The following is a 22778-nucleotide window of genomic DNA, read 5'->3' as shown; positions in this document are numbered from 1 at the left end:
TGATTTAAAACACTGGATAAGATAGGGGCTGGCCCCGTGGCCGAGTGGTTAAGTTCGCGCGCTCCGCTGTAGGCGGCCCAGTGTTTCGTCAGTTCGAATCCTGGGCGCGGACATGGCACTGCTCATCAGACCACGCTGAGGCAGCGTCCCACATGCCACAACTAGAAGAACCCACAACGAAGAATACACAACAATGTACCGGGGGGCTTTGGGGAGAAAAAGGAAAAAATAAAATCTTTAAAAAAAAAAAAAAAAAAAAAAAAAAAAAAACACTGGATAAGATAAAAATATTTTAAATCTTTTAAAATACATTCATTAGCTGACAAGAAAACAAGAATTCTCAGAAGCCAAATACTATGTGAAGGCAGGAAGCTAGGAAGGTAAGAACAATGAAAACAATTTCCTCCTGAGAGTATTAGGTGAATCTGGATCAACCTGAACTTTGTTTTTTGACATTGAAGAGGCTTGTGGGACCAGAGATAAAAGCTAAGGTCCATAAAAGGTGAGGAGTCTAGCAGGAGATGCCCACCATGAAACTAAGGTTCTTCAGTTTAAGACACAGAAGAAATGAACCCGCCCTGCACAGGAAACGGTAGGAAAAAATTATCTAATTATCTGCCTTATACTTACTTTGATACTTGGCAGTGAGAAAAAAACCAAATCTCCCATCACACCTTCTTAAGAAACTAGCCCTCATGAATATTTCTACCAAGAATTCACACTACCTAGGAAGTCAGAAAAACCCTAAGCCAAGAGTTTACTTAAATGTGGTCCTGGGATGAGTGACAGTCCTAAGGAATACTAATTCAATCAAACACACACACACATCACGTAAGGACACAAGTCACTATAACTGAAAGGGAGCAAACACAACAGATAGCAAAACAAAACCCACCAAGATTTTCATCTCAGTTACCAGGAAAAGTAAAAATAAATCAACAAATGGAATGTTAAGGATGTTTAAAGAAATAAATGATGGAATTAAAACTGAAAGTAAAGAATAAGAGTTTATAAAAATGAGGGGCCAGCCCAGTGGCACAGCAGTTAAGTTCACACGTTCTGCTTCGCCGGTTTGGATCCCAGGTGTGGACGTGGCACCGCTTGTCAAGCCATGCTGTGGCAGGCATCCCACACACAAAGTAGAGGAAGATGGGCACAGATGTTAGTTTAGGGCCAGTCTTCCTCAGCAAAAAGAGGAAGACTGGCAGCAGATGTTAGCTCAGGGCTAATCTTCCTCAAAAAAAAAAAAAAAGAGAGAGAGATTATAAAAATGAAAATCAGATACGATAAAGAACCAAACTGAACTTCTAGAAATGAAAATTACAATAACTTAGACTCAAAAACTCTACAGAAAGGTCTAACAGCAGCTTAGGTTCAGGTGAACAGAGAATCAACAAAGTAGAAGGGAGAGTTGAAGAAATTACGCAGAATGCAGGACAAAACAACAAAGAGGTAGGAGGGCCGAGTGAGAAAGTCTTAACATACATCTAATGGAATTCCAGAAGGAGAAGAGACAAAATTTTAAGAGAGAATGGTTGAGAAATTTTTGAATGCTCTTGTAGGGAGGATAAATGTGTTAAAAATTCAACCCAGGGGCCAGCCCTGTGGCGTAGTGATTAAGTCTGGAGCGCTCCTGCTTTGGCGGCCCAAGTTCACAGGTTCAGATCCCAGGCACAGACCTATACCACTTGTCAGCCATGCTGCGGTAGCAACCCACACACAGAACAGAGGAAGACTGGGGCAGATGTTGGCTCAAAGCTGGTCTTCCTCAAGCAAAAAAAAAAAAAAATAGAAAAAAAGAGGGAGATTCGCAACAGATGTTGGCTCAGGACTAATCTTCCTCACACACACACACACACAAAAATTCAACCCACACAGGTCAGTGACATGGCAGAACACCAAACCCAAAGAAAAAAATCCTAAAATAAGACAAAATAGAACAGGCTACCAATAAAGAACAATTAGGCTGCAAGCAACTTCTCCACAGCAACGAAGGCCCCAAGACAACAGAATCTCTACAATGCTGACTGAAAACGTCCCTACTCAGAGAAAATAAACTTCACAAGACAGACATTTTCAGACAATGATCTGTGAAAAAAATTTGTTGCCAACAGACCCTTAATAATTTTATAAGCTCTAATTCAAGAGAAAAAAGTGATTCCAGAAGGAAAGTCTAGAATACAGAAAGGACTGATAAACAAAGGAGGTGGGTAAACTAAACACCAATAGTCTTACATATGATAAAGCATACTAGGAGTTTCTTTTTTAAAAAAATAGGTAGAACTAAAATACATATGAAAAATAATTTAGCAGAAGATTGATTTCTTAGTGGCTTGATGTCCTTGTACTGCTTTTAGAGGGTAAAGGTATTAACTCGAGTTAAGTATGCATGTTATAATTTCTAGGTTAACTACTAAAAGAACAAAATAGTTATCAGACTATCCTAGGCTAGCCCCACCTGGTGGGCATCTCCACACTCCACATTTTAGGCCTTTCCTGGACTCACCCACCCACTGTTCTTTCTACTCCACTGTACTCTCCTAATTACTGCATGGTGAAGGTGAACCAAAGACAGCCTCTCCATCTCCCCAACCTCAGGACACCATAAAAAAACTCCTTAGCCCTGAACAGAGGAACAGAAAGAGAATGGAAAAAAAATGTCAGGGCGTTAGACAGGCCTTTATACTGGGTTCTTACAGCTTGGGTGAGCAAGGGGACCTCATGCACTGAACTCAGTTTGTAATGATACCTAACTAGCAGGGACCCCAGGTGCCTGGCAGAAATAAAACTAAGGTATCTGTGGAGGAAGTGGCATCATCCTGGCCCTAAGGGAATTCCCATAAAAAACTTTGCATATGCAACAACCAGCAAGCAGTCAAAGAAAACCAAGTACAAAAAAACAATACAACATTAAAAGAACCAGCTAAGACAGCAGAAGCAAACCTGCCCAATACTCCAACAAGGTCAGTCATGGATTACAAAACTAGGCTTTCTATGTTTAGAGAAATGAGAAGCTTGAAAATGGTATAAAGTTAATAGGAAACTATAAAAAGTGACACAAATTTGAATTAAAGGAAATATCAATAATTACATTAAGTGGAAATGGACTAACTGATCCAGTTAAAAGATCAAGTTGGATTGAAGTTTTTGTATAAATTTGAAATTCTCCAACACAGAAGAATCTGAGAGGCAGACGGACGCATCTATGATGGTGTCTTTCTCCAGCTACCTTCAACAGTTCAGAGGAAGGAGCAGAGGCCGTAGCGTAAGACTTAACCATGGGTTAAGTTTCGCCTGGCAATATTCCAAGAGGAGAAAGGGTAAACTAAACCATAACACTTAGGGATGCAAACTTATATAGGGAAACACCAAAGCAAAGAAAAAAGGAGAGGGGGTGAGTGCACTAAAAGTCAGATCAGCGGCTACGGTTGAGGGAAGAAGCAGGTTGTAACTGGGAGCGGGGTACAGGGGGCTTCGCAGCATGGGAGATGCTTCCTTTCTGGACCTGGTGGTGCTCAAGCAGACGCTCACCCTTAATAATTCTCCCAGATGTACATTTACGTATTTTGAACTTTTACAAATGTGGTATATTTTATAATGAAAAGGGGGAAGAGGAGACAATGAGATGCATGAAATCTAAACAATGGAAGGACAAGGTAGGGTATGACCTTCAGAAGGGCTGAGGAAGGGTGGAAGACAAGACCACTGAAGGAGAGAAGTTGTTATGAGATCAGCTGGAAAAATGTCTACAACAGGAGTTCTTAATAGTATTCCCTAAATTATTAATGAACACAATAAAGCAGAGAAGTATTAGTAATAACTATGACTTTATTACTAACACATAGCACAAAAATTTTCAAATCACATTACCACTGTTAACCTGATTTATTCTTATCAATGCACTATACTCATCAACTTCAGAATTATGGTAGTTTTGATCAGCCACTGGAACCTATTCTGTAAGGTGCCCCTATATTATTGTATCACGAATTTGCCTTAGCATTTTGATAACTATATTTAAATATATTTTGTTTCTTCTGACATTCTATGAATGAAATTCAGTCACCAGACTCTCAAAGTGGTCTACAGGGATATCAAAATCCCCAAGAACTATGGCAGGACGTGAGTTAAGAAGTCAGGAGCTAAATGTACAAGGAATGAGGATCCCTCTGTCTGTAGATCTTTTACACCTGCATGCTCACTATCTAAAGAAACATGTGAATTCTCCTTCTAAAAACAGTTCTTCTATGTGCCAGCTCTGCTGGCGGGATGGTTAGGTTTAGCCTGCTCTGCTTCGGCAGCCCAGGTCTGGTCCCCCGTGCAGACCTATACCATCCATCAGTGGCCGTGCTGAGGTGGCAGCTCACACACAAAAAGAGGAAGACCAGCAACAGGTGTTAGCTCAAGGCGAGTCTTCTTCAGCAAAACAAACAAACAAACAAAACACAAAAAGCAGGGCCAGCCCGGTGGCACAGTGGTTGGGTGCGCATATTCCACTTCAGCGGCCCAGGGTTCACCGGTTCTGATCCTGGGTGCAGACATGGCACCACTTAGCAAACCATGCTGTGGCAGGCGTCCCACATATAAAGTAGAGGAAGATGGGCACAGATGTGAGCTCAGGGTCAGCCTCCCTCAGCAAAAAGAGAGAGGAGGATTGGCAGTGGATGTTAGCTCAGGGTTAAGCGTCCTCAAAAAAAAAAAAAAAAAGCAGATCATCTTTTAAATCTATCCTCTCAGCTTTGTGTGGATGTGTGTGTGGAGACACACAGGAATAACATAGGAAAATATAAATACTGGTTATCTGAATGATACAATTACAGGTGGTTTTTATTTCTCTTCTTTATGCTTTCTGAATTTTCCAATTTATCTACAATGAACCAAACCCTATGCAATTTTAACAAAAGATAATCTGCTTTTAGATTCTACCTGCATAAGGTAGAACATCTGTACAGCAAACATTACAACCCTACAAAAGACAGGCCTATAACTCCAAACTACTGGATTAATTTTACCAATCCTAATTAACAATTCTAAAAGAAGAAGAAATTTTTTATTTCTCTATTTAAAAACTGAGAGTTTGCTACATTTAGTAAACCAACACAATAAAATTAAGTATTTCTACAGGTATTTTGACCTATCAAGTCCATTTGAAAAATATCTTCCTTGTTTTCCTTCCAGTACAAATTGGACAAACATGCAATGCATTTCATAACGATAATAAGAACTACTCAAACTCCTATAGCAGAGTTAAGGGAAGTGCTAATTTTACATCTGCTAAGTTTCTGGCCCCTGAGAAACCAGGGCTATCAGACTTCTCCAATTTCAAACAATTGCCTGAACAAGGAAGCAGGAAGAAAAATACTACACGAAATGAACCACAGCTAAGTTTATCCTTTCAGCCAAATGTAACAGTAACAAAGTCCAGCAGCAAAGTCTATAAAAATGCTTTCTGGGGCAGGGCCTGTGGCCGAGTGGTTAGTTCACGCGCTCCGCTTCGGAAGCCCAGGGTTTCGCCAGTTCGCATCCTGGGCACAGACACGGCATGGCTCATCGAGCCATGCTGAGGTGATGTCCCACATGCCACAACTAGGAGGACCCACAACTAAAAATATACAACTATGTACCGCGGGGCTTTGGGGAGAAAAAGGAAAAATAAAATCTTTAAAAAAACAAACGCTTTCCTTATTCCATGGAGGTGCAAATTTTAAACCACAGTACCGATAGAGCATCACACATTTTAAAGCTTAAATATTTAACACATCACCCTCAACCTCCCCAATCATTTCTTTTAAAGGTTTTGTTTTATGTCTTGTTTCTATTGTAAGCTGCCTCCAGAACCTTTTCGTGCAAAGAGAGTTTATGATATAATTTCTATATAAAAAGTTTCAGGGGCCGGCCCCATGGCTGAGTGGTTAAGTTAGCGCACTCTGTTTCAGCGGCCCAGGGTTTCACCAGTTTGGATCCTGAGGACGGACACGGCACTGCTCATCAGGCCATGCTGAGGTGGTGTCTCACATGCCACAACCAGAAGGGCCTACAACTAGAATATACAACCACGTACTGGGGGCCTCTGGGGACAAGAAGAAGAAAACAGAAGACTGGTAACAGATGTTAGCTCAGGCGTCAATCTTTAAAAAAAAAATTTCATAAACTTTAAGATCAATCTTAACAGGGAAATAAAACAGGTCTTCTAGTCAGGGCAAGAGAAACAAAAGGGCAATTTTTAATTTTTCCTCTAATAAGATTCACCCTGTTTGGTAAGGTGAAGACCACCAAAATAGAAAAACAGTAAATTATTTCTTGTTCAAACTATGTCACAGCATCCTAGAGCTTATCAGTGGTCACAGACAGGAAAAATTACAGCATAAATATTGCAATTATGCCACCTAATTTTTTTTGTTGTTGTTTTTTGGGTTTTCTTGAGGAAGATTAGCCCTGAGCTAACATCTGCTGCCAATCCTCCTCTTTTTGCTGAGGAAGACTGGCTCTGAGCTAACATCTGTGCCCATCTTCCTCTACCTTATATGTGGGACACCTACCACAGCATGGCTTGCCAAGCAGTGCCATGTCCGCACCTGGAATCCAAACCCATGAACCCGGGCCACCGAAGTGGAATGCGCGAACTTAACTGCTGCACCACCAGCCCGGCCCCCACCTAATGTTTCTGATAAAATGTTAAAAAAGAAAAAAAAGATTCCGTGAATGGAGGCAGCTCAGAGACTTAATGTCATGAGGACATACAGACATGGTATTGGGACTAAGGGATCAAGTGTGGGTTCAGGAACAGTAAAACACTTTTCTCATTTTTTATTCTTTTATAGTCTTAATTAGGTAAATACTGATGAACCATCTAATCTTTATTATGTCCTTACAGAAAGTGAAAGTAACATTTCGGCCCACCTAAAAAGCCTTTGTTCCCAGACAGCAAATAAAATTTAGTAGTAAACTGCTATTCTGTCTTCATCACAAGCAGATCACAAGTTACATTCTCTGAACATGCTAATCATCACTGCTCAGCAAAAACATTACCTTTATGTTCCACATAAGGCTCCATATCCAAAATTTCTGAGAAGCCAATGTAGGTATTCAGCTTTTTCTTATGTCCAGTTTGCCTAACCAAGAGGAAAGCTAATTATATTTATATTTAAAACAATCATAAAACATCGTATAAGCTCTATCAGCTATTTTAACAAACTCCATAGTAGGCAGGTAGATTTCATTTAGCAATCTCGCCCAAAAACCTGTACGATGAGCAGTAAACATAACACTTGTCTTATAATTGGGCAAAGGATAACCAATAGATTAAAAGGTATAAATTTAAAGTGCTGATTCCAAATAAAACACATTTCCAGAAGTCTTAATTTAATCACACACAAAAAACCCCCACGGATGCTCCTGCTTTACAGAAGGAACGCAGATGTGTAAACATCACCTGAATTTAACACTAAAAGATCTGTTCCCATGGGGGTGGGGGATCGTTTAAGCCGCAGAAATTTTACTCTAGTTCTTACACAATAATACAGAATGTCAAGGTAATTCCATTCCTGTTTGCTTTTCCTATGCAGTTTTTAACAATTTCTCAGAATAAAAACATAAGGATTCTCTCCTTTTCCAGTTCTCACTTATATATGCCTGGCTTCTTCAAGAAGTTTGTGATGACACCATGAAATACTGGCATTTCAGAATGAGAGGCTCCAGCTAGAACTTTCACCCCCAAATCTAGCGTTTCAGATTGTAAGCATTTTCTCATCTCCTCTAAGGTGAAGTCCGTGCGTGCGGGCGCACCGCGAGCAGCAAGCCGCGCAGCTCGCACGCCCTCACCTGTCAAAGACAAAGCGCATCAGCTGTAAGTTCAGGGTGCAGGGAAGGCTGAGGAGGCGGATCTTCCTTGTCGCGTTCTGTTTGCTTTGACAGTTTTCACAGAAGTATCGATTGTCTCCTTCTAATTTTTCCTCCTGATCAGAAATAAGACATATTAGTTAAAAAAAAAAAAAATTAGAAGATGAAAAGATTTAAAAGAAGTGATCAAATCTTTGGTGTAAAGCACAATTTCATTTTAATTAACAGCTCCCATTCTAGCTGTTTAAAATCAAGCTTTTATAAATAATGAAGGACACGTGAGGGAACAGACACTGCTGGGCAGTGTGACATTATTAATTTGTAAATTTAAAATTGATGTGCCTCTTTCTGAAATGTAGGATTTTAAAAATACTTATTTGAGGTCTTTTGTCCTAACGATTCCACTTCTGGGAATTCTAAGGAAGTAGGTTTAAAAAAGAAAAATCAGAGGCTGGCCCAGTGGCGCAGTGGTTAAGTTCGCACACTCCGCTTCTCGGCGGCCCGGGGTTCGCCAGTTCCAATCCCGGGTGCAAACATGGCACCACTGGGCAAAAGCCATGCTGTGGTAGGCGTCCCATGTATAGAGCAGAGGAAGATGGGCATAGATGTTAGCTCAGGGCCAGTCTTCCTCATCAAAAAGAGGAGTATTGGTAGTAGTTAGCTCAGGGCTAATCTTCCTCAAAAAGAAAAAAATAAAAATCACGTGTACTTTGATGCAAAATTAACTTAAAAACAGTTTTAAAAGGGTAGAAACTGCATATGGGCACCAGAATACAAAATTACATGTACAAAAAATTTTACACATATATATATTCACAACATTCATGAGACAAAGCCAAAAAAGGAACACAGGAAACTCCAACGTCACAGCCAATAGTGATTTTTTCCTAAATTTTTCTTCTATGTTTCTGTAATAGCTTTTTGATACAGATTATTGTAGGTAATACAATCCTAGTACCACCACTTTATTCACTTGGCTTCCAAGATACCATGCTCGCCTGTTTTCCACTTACCTCACTGGCCAGTCCTCCTCAGCATCCTTTGCCAGCTGCCCCTATCTCCCTGATCCCTCAATGTCTGAATGTCCCTGCTCAGTCCTTGGTCCTCGTCTCTCTGTCACTGCCTTGACGGTTTTATCCAGCCCCGACTTCTCCCCTGAACTGTACCTCTCAAGTGTAATGTGCCCTATGCAAACTCCTAATTCCTCTCCCAAACCTGCTCCTCCCACAGTCCTTCCCATCCCGGACATGGCGACTCCACTCCTCTAGCCGCTCAGGCCAAAGACTCAGTAATCCTTGACTCCTTTCTGTCTCTCCAGATCCAGTCTGCAAATTTTATCAACTCTACTTTGAAAATATATCTAAAATCCAGACACTACTTATCCCCTCTTCAGCTTACCTTTGGTCCAAGCCACCATCAACTCCTGCTGTCTGTCCTTGTCCCATCTTCAGCCTATTCTCAAGATAGCACCCAGGGTTAAAACAGATTGTATCACTCCTCTGCTCACAACCCTCTGATGGCTCTCATCTCGCTCAGAGTTAAGTCAGACTCCTGACAAAGCTATACCAGGCCCTGGCTGATATGGTCCTTAGTTCCCTCTACGACTCCATTTTCTAGCCTTCTCCCCTTGCTTATTCACTTCAGCCACACTGACCTCCTTGCTGTTCCTCAAACTACCAGGCACGTCCTCGTCTCAGGGTCTGCACTTAGAACACTCCTCTCTGATTCTTGCTTTGCTCCCTCCTTCACCTTCAATAATTTTATCTCAAACTCCAACCAACCTCACCCTCCTCATTCCACATTCCCCATCCCGCTTCCCTGCTTTATTTGTCTCCATAGCACTTATTATAGTTGACACACTACATATTTTCCTTATTTTACTGTCCCTCCCTGGTTCCCATACCACTAAATTCAAAGCTCCTCGAAGGCAATTTTTTTGTCTGTTCATTCACTATCGCTATCCCCAACAGCTGACAAGTGCCCGACCACTGTACACACTCGATCAATGTTTAGCTGAATGAATTCAATAAATGACTACTTCCAGCATGCTAATGGTTGTGCTAAATGGGTAGGGAAAGTACAAAAATATTTTAAGAAAGGAAGCGATGCCATAAGCTCATCCATTTTGCTGCATGTCTGCTCCTACTTCGTTACAAAGGTTTCCTCTTCGCAGCTGTTCCACTCAGAACAAAAGGGAAACACTTCCACAGCTCTACATAAATCTAAACATGCGGAAAGTAGAAAAATGGAGTGGAGGCACTGAAGCAGGGCCATACTGATGTAAAACATCTGCATTCCACAGTCTAGCTCTCATTAAACGAAAAGGTAAATTAAGCTGATGGTAACAGCTTAGATCTCCTTAAATGCTCTACTGCACCCAATCACACAACAAAATTTTACACATACATAACTTGACATATAAAATAACCTGAACCAAAAATTATTTTAAGACACAGCCTGCTTCAATACATTATAATTTACAAAGTTTCTTCTACATCATTACATAAACAGAGGCACTTCATATGTAGAAAAAGTTGAGTTAATTTATCCATTAAATCAAAAAAAAATTCATGGTAGCAAGTAGCTGTCAATGAGCAGAAACAACATATACACCAAAATTTGAATACCTTCAAAAATTCCGAGATACAATCCGTTAACTGTTTGTGGCCTTGGATATTTAACTCCAGTTCATAAAACTTTGATAAAAGCTTAGACTCTCTGCCACACTGATTGCAACTACAATAAAAGAGAGTGATAAAATTAAGATCGAGTGGCAAAACCAATAACGTTCTATTGCATTACATCCTACAAATACGTAAAGAAGCATTTATTGCCTTAGTCCTCTCGCACAGAAATTACTTACACTATGTGTGTTTAAAAGACAAATAAAAAGAAGAAGCAATTGGTGAGGCCATGTATTTTATGATTAGGGAAATTTTTAAGAGTTATTTTACATTTTCTCTCAGTATTCCAGCCGGCTCCAATCTTACTCTTTCAGCTCACCCCACAGCCATAAAGTAAATGGCAAGAGCTCAGACACACTTCCCAACACCGGGGTGGGTTCAACAGCAATTATTAAGTCAATTGTTTACATGTTCCCATGGAAATAGATGACTATAAATATTTCAGGTCCCATGACAGCCCACTAAAGCTATAATTTGGAACTGAACTGCAAACTAGATAACATATGAGCAACTGTCTGAGAATAAAATGGACCAGGAAAAAGCTGAAACACACTTACACAGTTACATAAGCATATTCCCCACAGAACTGCTGCTGGACAATGTTACGAACATCTGGATTCTTTTGTTTAGACAAAGTATCTTCCAAAAGAGACATAAAGAGCTTTGAAAATTCTTGGGCATCCTACAACACAAGTTTGGGTTAATAAAAAGAAAAATCATATCTTGCTTTTCAACTTCTAGTACAAATAGTAACAAGTTAAATATTCCAGAAACTATCTGTACTTTGAACCTGGCCTTTTGAAACAAGGCCTTGAGCTATGTCGAATCAGTTTTTGCCCACATATGAATTTTTAGAAATGGAATCAAGGAAAATGTGCAATATACTGGACAATAAATAAACACACTAATTCAAAATAGAAAAAAACTAATTTTTCTTAAAGATTTTATTTCTTTTTCTCCCCAAAGCCCCCCAGTACATAGTTGTACATTTTTAGTTGTGAGTCCTTCTAGCTGTGGCATGTGGGATGCTGCCCGAGCGTGGCTTGATAAGTGGTGCCACATCCATGCCCAGGATCCAAAGTGACGAAACACTGGGCCGATGAAGCAGAGCGTGCAAACCCAACCACTCGGCCACAGGGCCGGCCCCCGAAAAATACTACTTTTTAAAAAGCATTTCAGGGGCCAGCCCCCTGGCCAAGTGGTTAAGTTCACATGCCCCACTTTGGCGGCCCAGAGTTTAGGCAGTTTGGATGCTGGGCATGCACCTAGCACCGCTCAACAGGCCATGCTGAGGCAACATCCCACATAGCAGAACCAGAAGGACCCATATCTAGAATATACAACTATGTATGGGGGGGGGGGGGGGGGAGTTGGGTTTGGGGAAAAGAAGAAAAAAAAGAAGATTGGTTGGCAACAGATGTTAACTCAGGTGCCAATTTAAAAAAAGAAAAGGCATTTCACTTCATTTCCTTCTACAAACATTCTAAGGAACGACACTTGGGTATCCTTTTATATTAAAAATAATAACAGAAGGTTCTTACCTGCTGCTGCCCCGTGTCCAAGCCCAAGGCTTTAACAAAGCCCGACGGATCAATGTATCGCCTGTTACTGTTTTGCAACAATGCAAACAAGTACTGGAGATGCTCACAAATTGTTTGAGGCTCATAATCTATTAAAAAATATATGTGTTTGATTTTGTTAGACAAAAACAAAATCTGCTTTTTTTTTAAATATACTTCTTTTCATGTTCTTCACATGAGAACATAAACACTCTTACATTCAAACTATACTAGTATTTTATCACAGTCTTAAAACTGTAAAAGAAACAAATTAGCAATCACATGTCTTTCGGAAGTAATAAGGCAGCCACAGCTGTCTGTCTACATCTATATACATCCCCTAAACACAGGAGGTTATACATGCGTGACAACAGCAGCAGTCATGACTAGTTTCTAGAGGGTCAAATCCCAATGACACATCCATTCCAGTAGTAAACATCATACACCGTGTTTACCATTCGCTTAAGGTGGCCAAATACTTCAATATAATGTCTTTAATATGGATTCGCCACAAGTAGAGCAAGTGACAGGAACCTCAAGCATAGAGACTCAAACTTGAACTTACAACGCAATGATGCACTGTCAAAAATCCTAGAACTTTAGAGCTGAAGTTTTAATGACTGTGGCAAAGTATGCACATAGGGAGCATGACTCTCAAGAGCCCTAAAACTGCTGAGCACTGTCTTTTGCACCACTTATCAATTTATTGCCTCTCAGATCCAAATCCACCCTTCTTTGCCCGCTCTGTGATAACTGAGATGAGCTCTGCAAATACTTCTCCTCTGCGGGCTAGTGCAAGGTCAAGTCTTGTCAGTAGGGGGCACTGGAGGTTTCAGCGGTGCGTCTTTCACCAGCCTCTGCCGGGAGACGCTACACGCTCACGCACACGCGCGCACACACACCATTCTTAGGACTCCGGGTTCCTGCAGCAGCTCCCTCCAGCGCCTCCTCTGCTACCTTCACAGTGGAATGTCTCTGGTGAGGCACTTCCTCTTGGATGGCCACCCTGAGACTAACCTTCGGGGCACCCTCTCAGGTGACAGGCGAGGCAGGGGGTTCTGAGGCCCAGCTCTCCCTGTGGACAGTTTTCAGCAGGGACCCCACTGACGCCTCTCAGCACCTTTGGACCATCTAGTGAGCCCTGGCAGAGCTCTCTCCATCTGGAGGCCTGCATCTCAGGCGTGGGCAGTGGGGGTGAGGGACTCCTCCCTGGGTGCTCTCTTCCAGTCCTAGGGGTAGTGGCTGCTCCCTCCATCTGCTAGTCCTGTATTCTTTCAAGTCCTCTTTAATCCTCACTAACCAATTCCCCAATTACTTGAATTTCCTATTAATAATTCCCTACTCTCTATTCCAACTATTGTGTAGTTTTTGTCTCCTGATTGGACTCTGAATGGTTTCTCTCTTTCTTACCAACTTTCAGGAAGTCAATATTTCATTTGTAAAATATAGATAAAAATCTGACTTCCTGGGGTGCAAGGGCTTTGCAGGCTGTTAAAAGCTATTCAAGCAAGTTTGTATCTATTCCAACCTGTATTTTACAGGTTAGACACTCTGTAAGGTCTTAACTCACACTCTGCTGGTTTTCCTAGCTTGAAACTTAATGGGAACTTAAGAGTTCATCATTTCCAACATAGACCCTTTCCACTTCCCTGCACCGTGCCTGTTAAGGTCCCCAGAAACGTATACTCATCAGAGAACAAGGTGAAGGACTTCGACGAAACACAAAAATTTGGGGCCAATCCCATGGCCGAGTGGTTAAGTGTGCACGCTCCACTTTGGCGGCCCAGGGTTTCTCCAGTTCGGATCCTGGGCACGGACGTGGCACTGCTTGTCACGCCATGCTGAGGCGGCATCCCACATGCCACAACTAGAAGGACCCACAACTAAAATATACAACTATGTACTGGGGGGATTTGAGGGAAAAAAGCAGGAAAAAAACAGAAGATTGGCAACAGTTGTTAGCTCAGGTGCCAATCCTTTAAAAAAATATATATATATAAAAATGTATGTATTCAGAAACTTAACAAAATATTTCTCTTTTGTTGAGGAAGATTAGCACTGAGCTAACATCTGCTGCCAATCCACCTCTTTTTGCTGAGGAAGACTGACCCTGAGCTAACATTCGTGCCCATCTTCCTCTATTTTATATGTGGGACGCCTGCCACAGCATGGCTTGCCAAGCGGTGCATAGGTCTGCACCCGGGATGCGAACTGGCAAACCCCAGGCCTTGGAGCGGAATGTGCGAACTTAACCACTGCACCACCAGGCCGGCCCCAAACAAAACATTTCATGAAGATACACATTAAAGCCACAATACTCCAAGAAGGCCATGGTACACCATTTTATAAAATACAAATTTAGTCTGCACTTTTATTTAGCTGTCTTCTCACTGGTAAATTTATACACCAGCAAAACAATGCTAAAAATTAAAAATAATACATTTACCTTACTCATCCTTTACACACTATTACTTTAAATAATATACTATTAATCTAGATTTAAATATTCAGAACTATAGAAATAAAGCATTGAGGAAACAAACGTTAAGAATTTTTAAGTGCTGTGTTTTGAAGCAAAGACTGCTATTAACAAGGACCAGGACTCTGAAGCATCCCCACTGTCGAATCCTACCTCTTCTCTCTCTGAGTCCAAGACAGCAGCCATCTGCTCAAATCATACCACGTAAAAGACGGCACAGGATTCACAGGTGGGAACAAGAGTCGAAAGTTCCCAACTTGGAGCTCCCAGACCTACGGGATCTTACACACTCACCCCCCTCCACCCTCCAGCTTTGAGAAGGAGAAAAATCTGGTTCATTCCATGAAAGTTCCATCTCGAAGAGAATAATCTCTAAAAAGTAATCTCAATTAGGAAGAACAATCCACATACTGTGGCATGAAAAAAACTAAGTGATTCCAGCGGAACAATTTGAAACTGATTCTGTCTAAGTCTGCAATGAGTGTAGTCACATATAGTGGCTGATTTTCCCCAGGTCGGTAATTTCATCTTAATTTCAGAGGGCGTCATGTAAGTGAGTCTATTTGGGAATCAGGACATTGGTTACATTGAAGTATTAAGTCTCTCAAATTCAGGACAACAGAAAGCCTGTCTGCTTTACTCACTGATTTTTATCAATCACTAGAAATTAACGGACAACAATCACAGCATATGCATAGAAAAACTGCAGATGTAAGCTACATAAGCTACATAATCAAATGCCTTTCCTTCACTTGAATATTAGCCATTTGGTGCAGAAATGATAAATATACAGAAAAAAGGGAAAAAGATTTTGAATCCTGACAACGTTTACAGAGGATCCAACACCACAGCTGGCACATAAGGAGCACATGACAGTCAGTTTCCTCTATTTGTTGGTTCAGAAGTGATCCAGGTGGCAATACACTCAGGAGTGAGCCCTCCTCGCACCCATCCCCACTGACCTTTCTCTTCTTGGATGCCATCTCCCATCATGTAGTCGCTACAGGTACTTGGACATAAGTATAGCGCCTGCCGAAGCTCCAAGTTGAGAAACCACACTTGAAGAAATGTGTTGACGTAACAAGTAGCTCCAAGGTTCGTGAGGCCCACAAATGAGTTCTACAAAAATACGAAATTTACAATTATAGAATCAATTTCCCTTTAAAAAAAAATTATGAGGCAGCCAGCCCCATAGCCGAATGGTTAAGTTCACGTGCTCTGCTTCGGCGGCCCAGGGTTTCGCCAATTCGGATCCTGGGCGCAAACCCAGCACTGCTCATCAGGCCATGATGAGGCGGCGTCCCACATAGCAGAGCCAGAAGGACCCACAGCTAGAATACACAGCTATGGACCGAGGGGCTTTGGGGAGAAGAAGGAGGGGGGAAAAAAAGAAAAAGACATTTAAAAAGAACACAAGCCCAAGAAAGCAAAGTGATATTACAGGAGTTTGTTCCCCTGCATCAGCGCCTCCCTCCAAGAGCCTTAAAAAGAGTTCAGAATAAAACAGGCAGCGTTAACACAAACACAGAATCGGCATTTAAACTAAAACTGCTATTTAAAGGCTTACTGGATTATATAGCTACCTGTTTAAAATCACACCACTAAAAACTGCTCCAATTCAAGCAGTTTAGTCTTAAATTCCACTACTTATCTTAACACTGCATAGGTTTCTGATCATAGGAACAAAATAAAACAAAACAGAAACAGAGGAATACCATATAGTAATCATTTAAAAAGTGATGGCTTACCTTTTTCCTCCTCTCACAGTTGGGATCATCGATGTTATGAAAACTATTTTCATCTATTTCTCCTAACCAAATATGCTCACCAATCCCAACCAAGCAATTCGGATTTCCTTTGCAGTTTCGTCTACGAAAAAAATATTATTGTTGAATTGTAAGATACCATAGTTTCATGATAGGAAACATGCAAACTAATTAAAACTATAACCATAAGACCATTTTTCATCTATGTCTTATCCATAAGATTAGCACAACCAAGAAAAGTATACCACCACACTCTGTGTGATGCTGTGGGGAAAGGGCACTCATGCACTGCTGATGGGAATGCAAACTGGTAGGGCTTTTATGGAGAGGAATTCTGCAATCTCTAACAAAACTACATACACGGCCACCTTCTGACCTAGCAATTTCATTTCTAGGAATTCACCTTGAAGATGCACAAAAACACATGCACTAGGTCATTCACTGCAGTGCTGTTTGCACCTACAAAATACTGCAAACAACCCAAATGACCAAACACGGGCTATGGCACATCCACAAAATGGAGTCCTACGCAGCGGCAACACAGAAAACACATGAAGCCCTGTACGAACTGTTGCAGAATAATTTCCAGGACATATTAGTAAGGAAGGAAAGCAAAGTGCAAATAGTGTCTGTAAGATGCTATTTTTTTGGTGTAAGATGGGAAAATAAGAAAATCTGCTCATTTGAGCATAAAGAAACAAAGGATAAACCAGAGACTAATGAAATTGGTTACCTACAGAGCATAAATGGGATAAAAAAGAAAAAGATTTAAAAAAGAGAGGTGTGTGACACTTTTCTGAATTTATCTTTCCATACATTGCTGAGTTTAGAGGCCATGTGTATGTAACACATACACACATATGAAAATAAATCAGTAAGGATGGGGGAACCCTAAATTCAACACCAACAGAAACATATTTCAATTGAATAATGTACCCACACTGAAGGGAGGAGGGGTGGGGAACCAACCCAAGCAGAATGAAGGCAGTCATTAGCCGGCTCTGCCCTCAGGCTAAAGACAAAGGAACAGATACTAAACTCTAAGAGCTTCCTTTTCACAGCTGTAGGTTAACAATTCTGAAACAATATCCTGTACATTCTACAATTAAACAAATAAGTACATACACTGGGGATAAAGAAAACCAAGTTTTGGAGAGGAAAGTTACAAATAAGAAAGGAAGAATCAAATGAACCCTGCAGTACTGATTGGGAATTACAGGTCCAAGTGTAAACTTCTGGGTTTTAGCAGAGAGAGACAGGTACATTAGGGTTGTCAGATAAAACACAGGACAGAAGCTATTTGAATTTCAGATAAACGACATATTTATACTAAAAAAGTATTTGTTGTATATCTGAAATTTAATCAGGCAACCTAAGCTAGATGCCTTTTGGCAAGCTGAGGGCCTAAAAGCAGTAACATGAGCACTCTTAACAACAAGATCTTGACTTCTAAATATTCCCCACTCAAAGAACCCAGGACTCTGGAAAAACGGCTGATTCCAAGGCTGGGTAGGGAAAGTACAAGATGAACATGGAACATCTTCCTGTGCGTAAAAAGTAAGGATGTACTCAAAGAATCATGGGGACACAAAAGGACAGCTCGCAGGGGGCTCCCTGTGGCCAAATCCGGAACAATGTGAGCAACAAAATACATAACAGGATTAAAACCTAGGGAACAAAGTGGGAACCCATCGTGAGATAGATGGCTGGCTGGATGGATGAGAAATCGCTTCCTTAGAGAAGAAAGCCAGTCATCAAAGTAGAAGGAAGGACAGAATTAGAAATCACCATTTGGCATCCATGAGATTAACACAAGAATCACCGACCGATGCTAGTGTAGCAAGTTTGAGTAAGAGAGTATTTACATAGTCTCAAAGTATCTCAGCACAAGTTGTTCATTAATTACAAAAGGAAAATTAGTATCTTTCGGTGGAGAGACCTGGCAGACACCACTTTAACTAAATGACCAAAGGGAAGGCACTGGGTCTAACCGACAGGACGCACCTCCTGGTAGGAGGCACTAAGAGCATAGCATCACTTCTGTGCTGTTCCTACCAAAGTGAACAGCCTAAATCTAACCACGAGGCAACATCAGACAAACCCAACCTGAGGAACTTTCTACAAATAAAAGTGTCCTGTACTTTTAAAAGATGTCAATGTCACAAAATATGAAGAAAAACTGAGTAACTATTCCAGATTAAAACAGTCTAAAAGGACACGATAAGTGACTCAATATATGAGCTTGGATTATCTTTTGCTGTAAATCATAGGACATTACTAGGTCAATACAGTCTGAATATTTTGGCACCTTACCCACTAAAGTTTTACTAATAGTAGTAAAAGATTGGAAACATCATAAATGCTCATCAATAAGAAACTGATAATATAACCAAAGAATGGAAACTACTGTAGTCAAAAAAAAAGAGAGGAGCTGGCCTGCTGGCATAGCGGTTCAGTTCCCATGCTCTGCTTCAGCAGCCTGGGGTTCCTAGGTTCAGATCCCAGGCACAGATGCAATCATCGCTCATGTAGCCATGCTGTGGCAGCATCCCACACACAAAATAGAGGAAGAGGGGCCGGCCTGGTGGCGCAGTGGTTAAGTGCACACATTCCACTTCAGCAGCCCAGGGTTCACGGGTTTGGATCCTGGGTGTGGACATGGCACCTCATGACAAGCCATGCTGTGGTAGGCATCCCACATATAAAGTAGAGGAGGATGGGCATGGATGTTAGCTCAGGGCCAGTCTTTCTCAGCAAAAAGAGGAGGATTGGCAGCAGTTAGCTCAGGGCTAATCTTCCTCAAAAAACAAAAAAAGAAAAAGGAAAGAAAAAAACTTTTTAATGTTGTGGTACATACAACATCATTAGTGGAAAAAAGCAAGGTACAAAACAGTGTTTAAAAATGGGTGTAACAGGGCCAGCCCCGTGGCCGAGTGGTTAAGCTCATGCACTTTGCTTCAGCGGCCCAGGGTTTCGCTGGTTCGGATCCTGGGCACAGACATGGCACCGCTCGTCAGGCCACCCTGAGGTGGTGTCCCACATGCCACAACTAGAAGGACACACAACTGAAATATACAACTATGTACTGGGAGGATTTGGGGAGAAAAAGCAGGGGAAAAAAAAAAGACTGGCAACAGTTATTACCTCAGGTGCCAATCTTTAAAAAAAAAAAAAAACCGGTGTGATAGACCAGTTTAGATAGAAGGATACACTTCAGGTGAGAACTGAAAAAGGCAACGTCAGCACTTTGCACGAGAAGTGGCTCAGGCTAACAGATGAAAGCCTTCCAAATCGTGGCTAAGCCTTCTGTACATGAGCCCAATATTGCGAGGGGTTTTTTGTTTGCTGTCTTGTTTGGAGCAGTAAAGTATCTACTTAAGAAGCATAAATCATAAAAGCATCTAATTATAAGCTATTACTTCCAAGCCGACCTAAGCAGCACAGCACAATGCCAAGTTCCAAAGGCTAGAATCCCCTATAGAAGAAGAAAGCCTCTCCCATTCACCAGTCTCCAATGCCCCTCACTCTGTTTCATCCACGTTAGGAGTCGGCCAGGGGCTGGCTTGGTGGCATGGTGGTTCAGTTCACAGTCCACTTCAACGGCCTGAGGTTCTCGGGTTTGGATCCCAGGCGCAGACCCACACACTGCTCATTGAGCCATGCTGTGGTGGCATCCCACATATAAAACAGAGGAAGACTGGCAACAGATATTAGCTCAGGGTGAATCTTCCTCACCAAAAAATAAAAAATAAAAAAGAGCAGGCCACAGATGTCAATATCATTTATCATCTTGTTTGTCCTTATTACAGTAGAAAAATATTTCTGCGTAATTGTTTCTATAAGAGTGTACAAAGAGACAGATCAAGGAGGCTCAGTGTTTCAAGAAATGAATGGCAGGGATACATGTTTAGATGGAAAGACTGATCTATTTAATGTCAAATACCCCAGCCAGTTTGACTCACTGAGATTACGTACTTGGCCCTGGAAAACACCTGGATTTGTTAATGCTGGCTTAGAAATCAAATAACTTTTTCAAGGTCACAGTATCCCCGATTTAATCCACGTACAGTGATGCCACTCGCCTTTTCTGAAATAGAAAGTTGTGACCACCTTAGAACTGTACCCTTTACACGCTCCCCACAGGTGGTCTTTCCAGAAATCCCTCCTCCTGCCCACGGGGGCATCAGAGGGAGCACCAAATCACAAACAAAAACATGAAGAGCGGTCAACCTGGTTCTTCCTGGGCTCCCTGCTACCCTCACATCTCATTTCCTTACACGTGTCGGCTGAAGAGCAGGTTTGTTTGTGTGTGGCAGACGCCCATGACTGAATGTGCCAAGTTTCTTCACCTCTCCCTGCCTCTGGGCCTCTTTCTGAGAACAACCAACTGCTCCTCAGTTCCTGTGGTTCGAGCAAGAGCTGCTGGGATGCAGCTCCCATCCACCACCCAAAAACAAACCCCTCACAAGATATTTCAAATCAGAACTGAGAGAAGGGAGGAAGAAAACAGTCCCCTCCGGTGGCAGACACTTGCGCACGGCGTGGGACTTGGGAAGCGGGGCTGTCCTCAGCACAGGAAGGAGGCAGCACGCCGATGTGCATGGGCAGCAGAGCTGAAGAGGTTCATGAATTGCTCCTCGGCCCAACTGCATCCCCTCTTTAACTATGATTTGTCCAAAACTTCCCTGACTTTAAAAAAAAAAAAACCCTCCCTCGATTCCTTAACGGAGTCATTTTCCTTACGGCTATGCTGGCTTCAAGTTTCTGTCACCTGTGTCTAGGAGTCCTAACTAACAAATATGAACTAACTAAATAAAGCTTTTTCTGTCATTAACTCAACACTCCAAAAGCCAACAGTCCACTTCGGTCTCTGACAGACCTCCTAATTCTTTTTTTTTGAGGAAGATTAGCTCTGAGCTAACTGCTGCCAATCCTCCTCTTTTGGCTGAGGAAGACTGGCCCTGAGCTCACATCCATGCCCATCTTCCTCTACTTTATATGTGGGACGCCTACCACAGCATGGCTTGACAAACGGTGCTATGTCCACACCCGGGATCCGAACCGGTGAACCCTGGGCCGCCGAAGCAGAACGTGCGCACTTAACTGCTGAGCCACCGGGCCGGTCCCCGACCTAGTTCTTAAAAACAGGGTTGCCTCTTCCTCCAAATTTCCTTGTAAGACCAGTTAATAACAGAGGGGAAAACACTCAGCTCCAGAGAAAAGCAAATTTAAAACAGCTGTGAAAGATGTTTTCACTTATCGAATTAGCAAAAATTTTCCAACGATGAACCAGGCTAACGTGAGAGCCACTGTCTATTCATTGTGCACGGGAGGAGTAACTAAACACAACCCCTTTGGAAAATGGAGAAAATGTCTCAAAATGTTAAATGACACCAATATTTTGTTTCAATAATTCTACTTCTGGGCACATATCCACAGAATATGCGATGACACTGTGGCAGTGAAACAGAATGATGAAGAATCCTACTGGGCACTTTTTCCTAGGACTGTGCGATATGAGACCTGCGAGTGGCGACAGCGGTGGGCAGGGGAGAGGTAAGCAGCTGTGACCTTATCTGCTGTGATTTCAGGCTAGTGAAACACCTTGGCAGCAAAGTAAATGTTGGACAAAAGCTGAACAAAAGCTTAAGACACAACAATTCTCCGAGTGGAAGATGAAGCCCTAAACCACTTTAGTGGCAATGGGAATGGAGGATAGCAGAGGTCTAGCACATCGATGAGATGAAATCAACAGGCCTCGGAGATGGAGTAGATGGTGGAGGCAGGAAGGGAAAGGAGCCGACGTCTGCAATGATGCCCAAAATTGTAAAGAAAGGAAACAATCTTCCACAAATGAAAAACTGTCTGGGGAGTGGAAAAACAGGTAGGCTAGGTATCTAGGGGACAAATGAGTAAGTTCCCTCTATACTGACCATAGACAAGAGATGTAGTTTTAGCTCTGTTTTGATAGATCTCCAAGGATCTATCATTTAAGAGTATGCCTTCTAGGCAAAAGAAACTAGAATCAAAACAAAGAGACAACCCACCAAGTGGGAGAAAATATTTGCAAATCATAGATCTGACAAGGGCTTACTCTCCATAATATAGGGAACTCATACAACTGAACAATAAAAAAACATACAACCCGATCAAAAATGGGCAGAGGAGGGGCCAGCACCATGGCCAAGTGCTTAATTTCATGCACTCCACTTCGGTGGCCCAGGGTTTCACCGGTTCGAATCCTGGGTGCGGACATGGCACCACTCACCAGGCCATGCTGAGGCGGTGTCCCACATGCCACAACTGGAAGGACCTACAACTAAAAATATACAACTATGTACCAGGGGGCTTTAGAAGAAAAAGGAAAAGTAAAATCTTAAAAAAAAAAAAAACAAAAAGGGCAGAGGAGATGAACAGACCTTTTTCCACAGAAGATATACAGATGGCCAAT

General features: G+C 41.9%; 1 protein-coding gene across 2 annotated transcripts in view; it reads right to left on the bottom strand.

Moving 5' to 3' along the window:
- The window catches only part of USP48 (ubiquitin specific peptidase 48), an 87359-nt gene that overhangs the window by 44281 nt on the left and 20300 nt on the right, over positions 1 to 22778 (bottom strand). For both annotated transcript variants that reach the window (XM_046661485.1, XM_046661484.1), the window contains exons 2-8: positions 16310 to 16430; positions 15524 to 15680; positions 12065 to 12192; positions 11081 to 11205; positions 10467 to 10575; positions 7822 to 7955; positions 7030 to 7112 (exon numbers count right to left, since the gene is read on the bottom strand). In XM_046661485.1, coding sequence (XP_046517441.1) covers positions 7030 to 7112; positions 7822 to 7955; positions 10467 to 10575; positions 11081 to 11205; positions 12065 to 12192; positions 15524 to 15680; positions 16310 to 16430 — 857 coding nt within the window. The remainder of the gene's footprint in view (positions 1 to 7029; positions 7113 to 7821; positions 7956 to 10466; positions 10576 to 11080; positions 11206 to 12064; positions 12193 to 15523; positions 15681 to 16309; positions 16431 to 22778) is intronic.

Source organism: Equus quagga, chromosome 5 (genome assembly GCF_021613505.1).
Source record: "Equus quagga isolate Etosha38 chromosome 5, UCLA_HA_Equagga_1.0, whole genome shotgun sequence".
Taxonomy (NCBI): Eukaryota; Metazoa; Chordata; class Mammalia; order Perissodactyla; family Equidae; genus Equus; species Equus quagga.
This window is presented reverse-complemented; position numbering and strand designations above follow the sequence as displayed.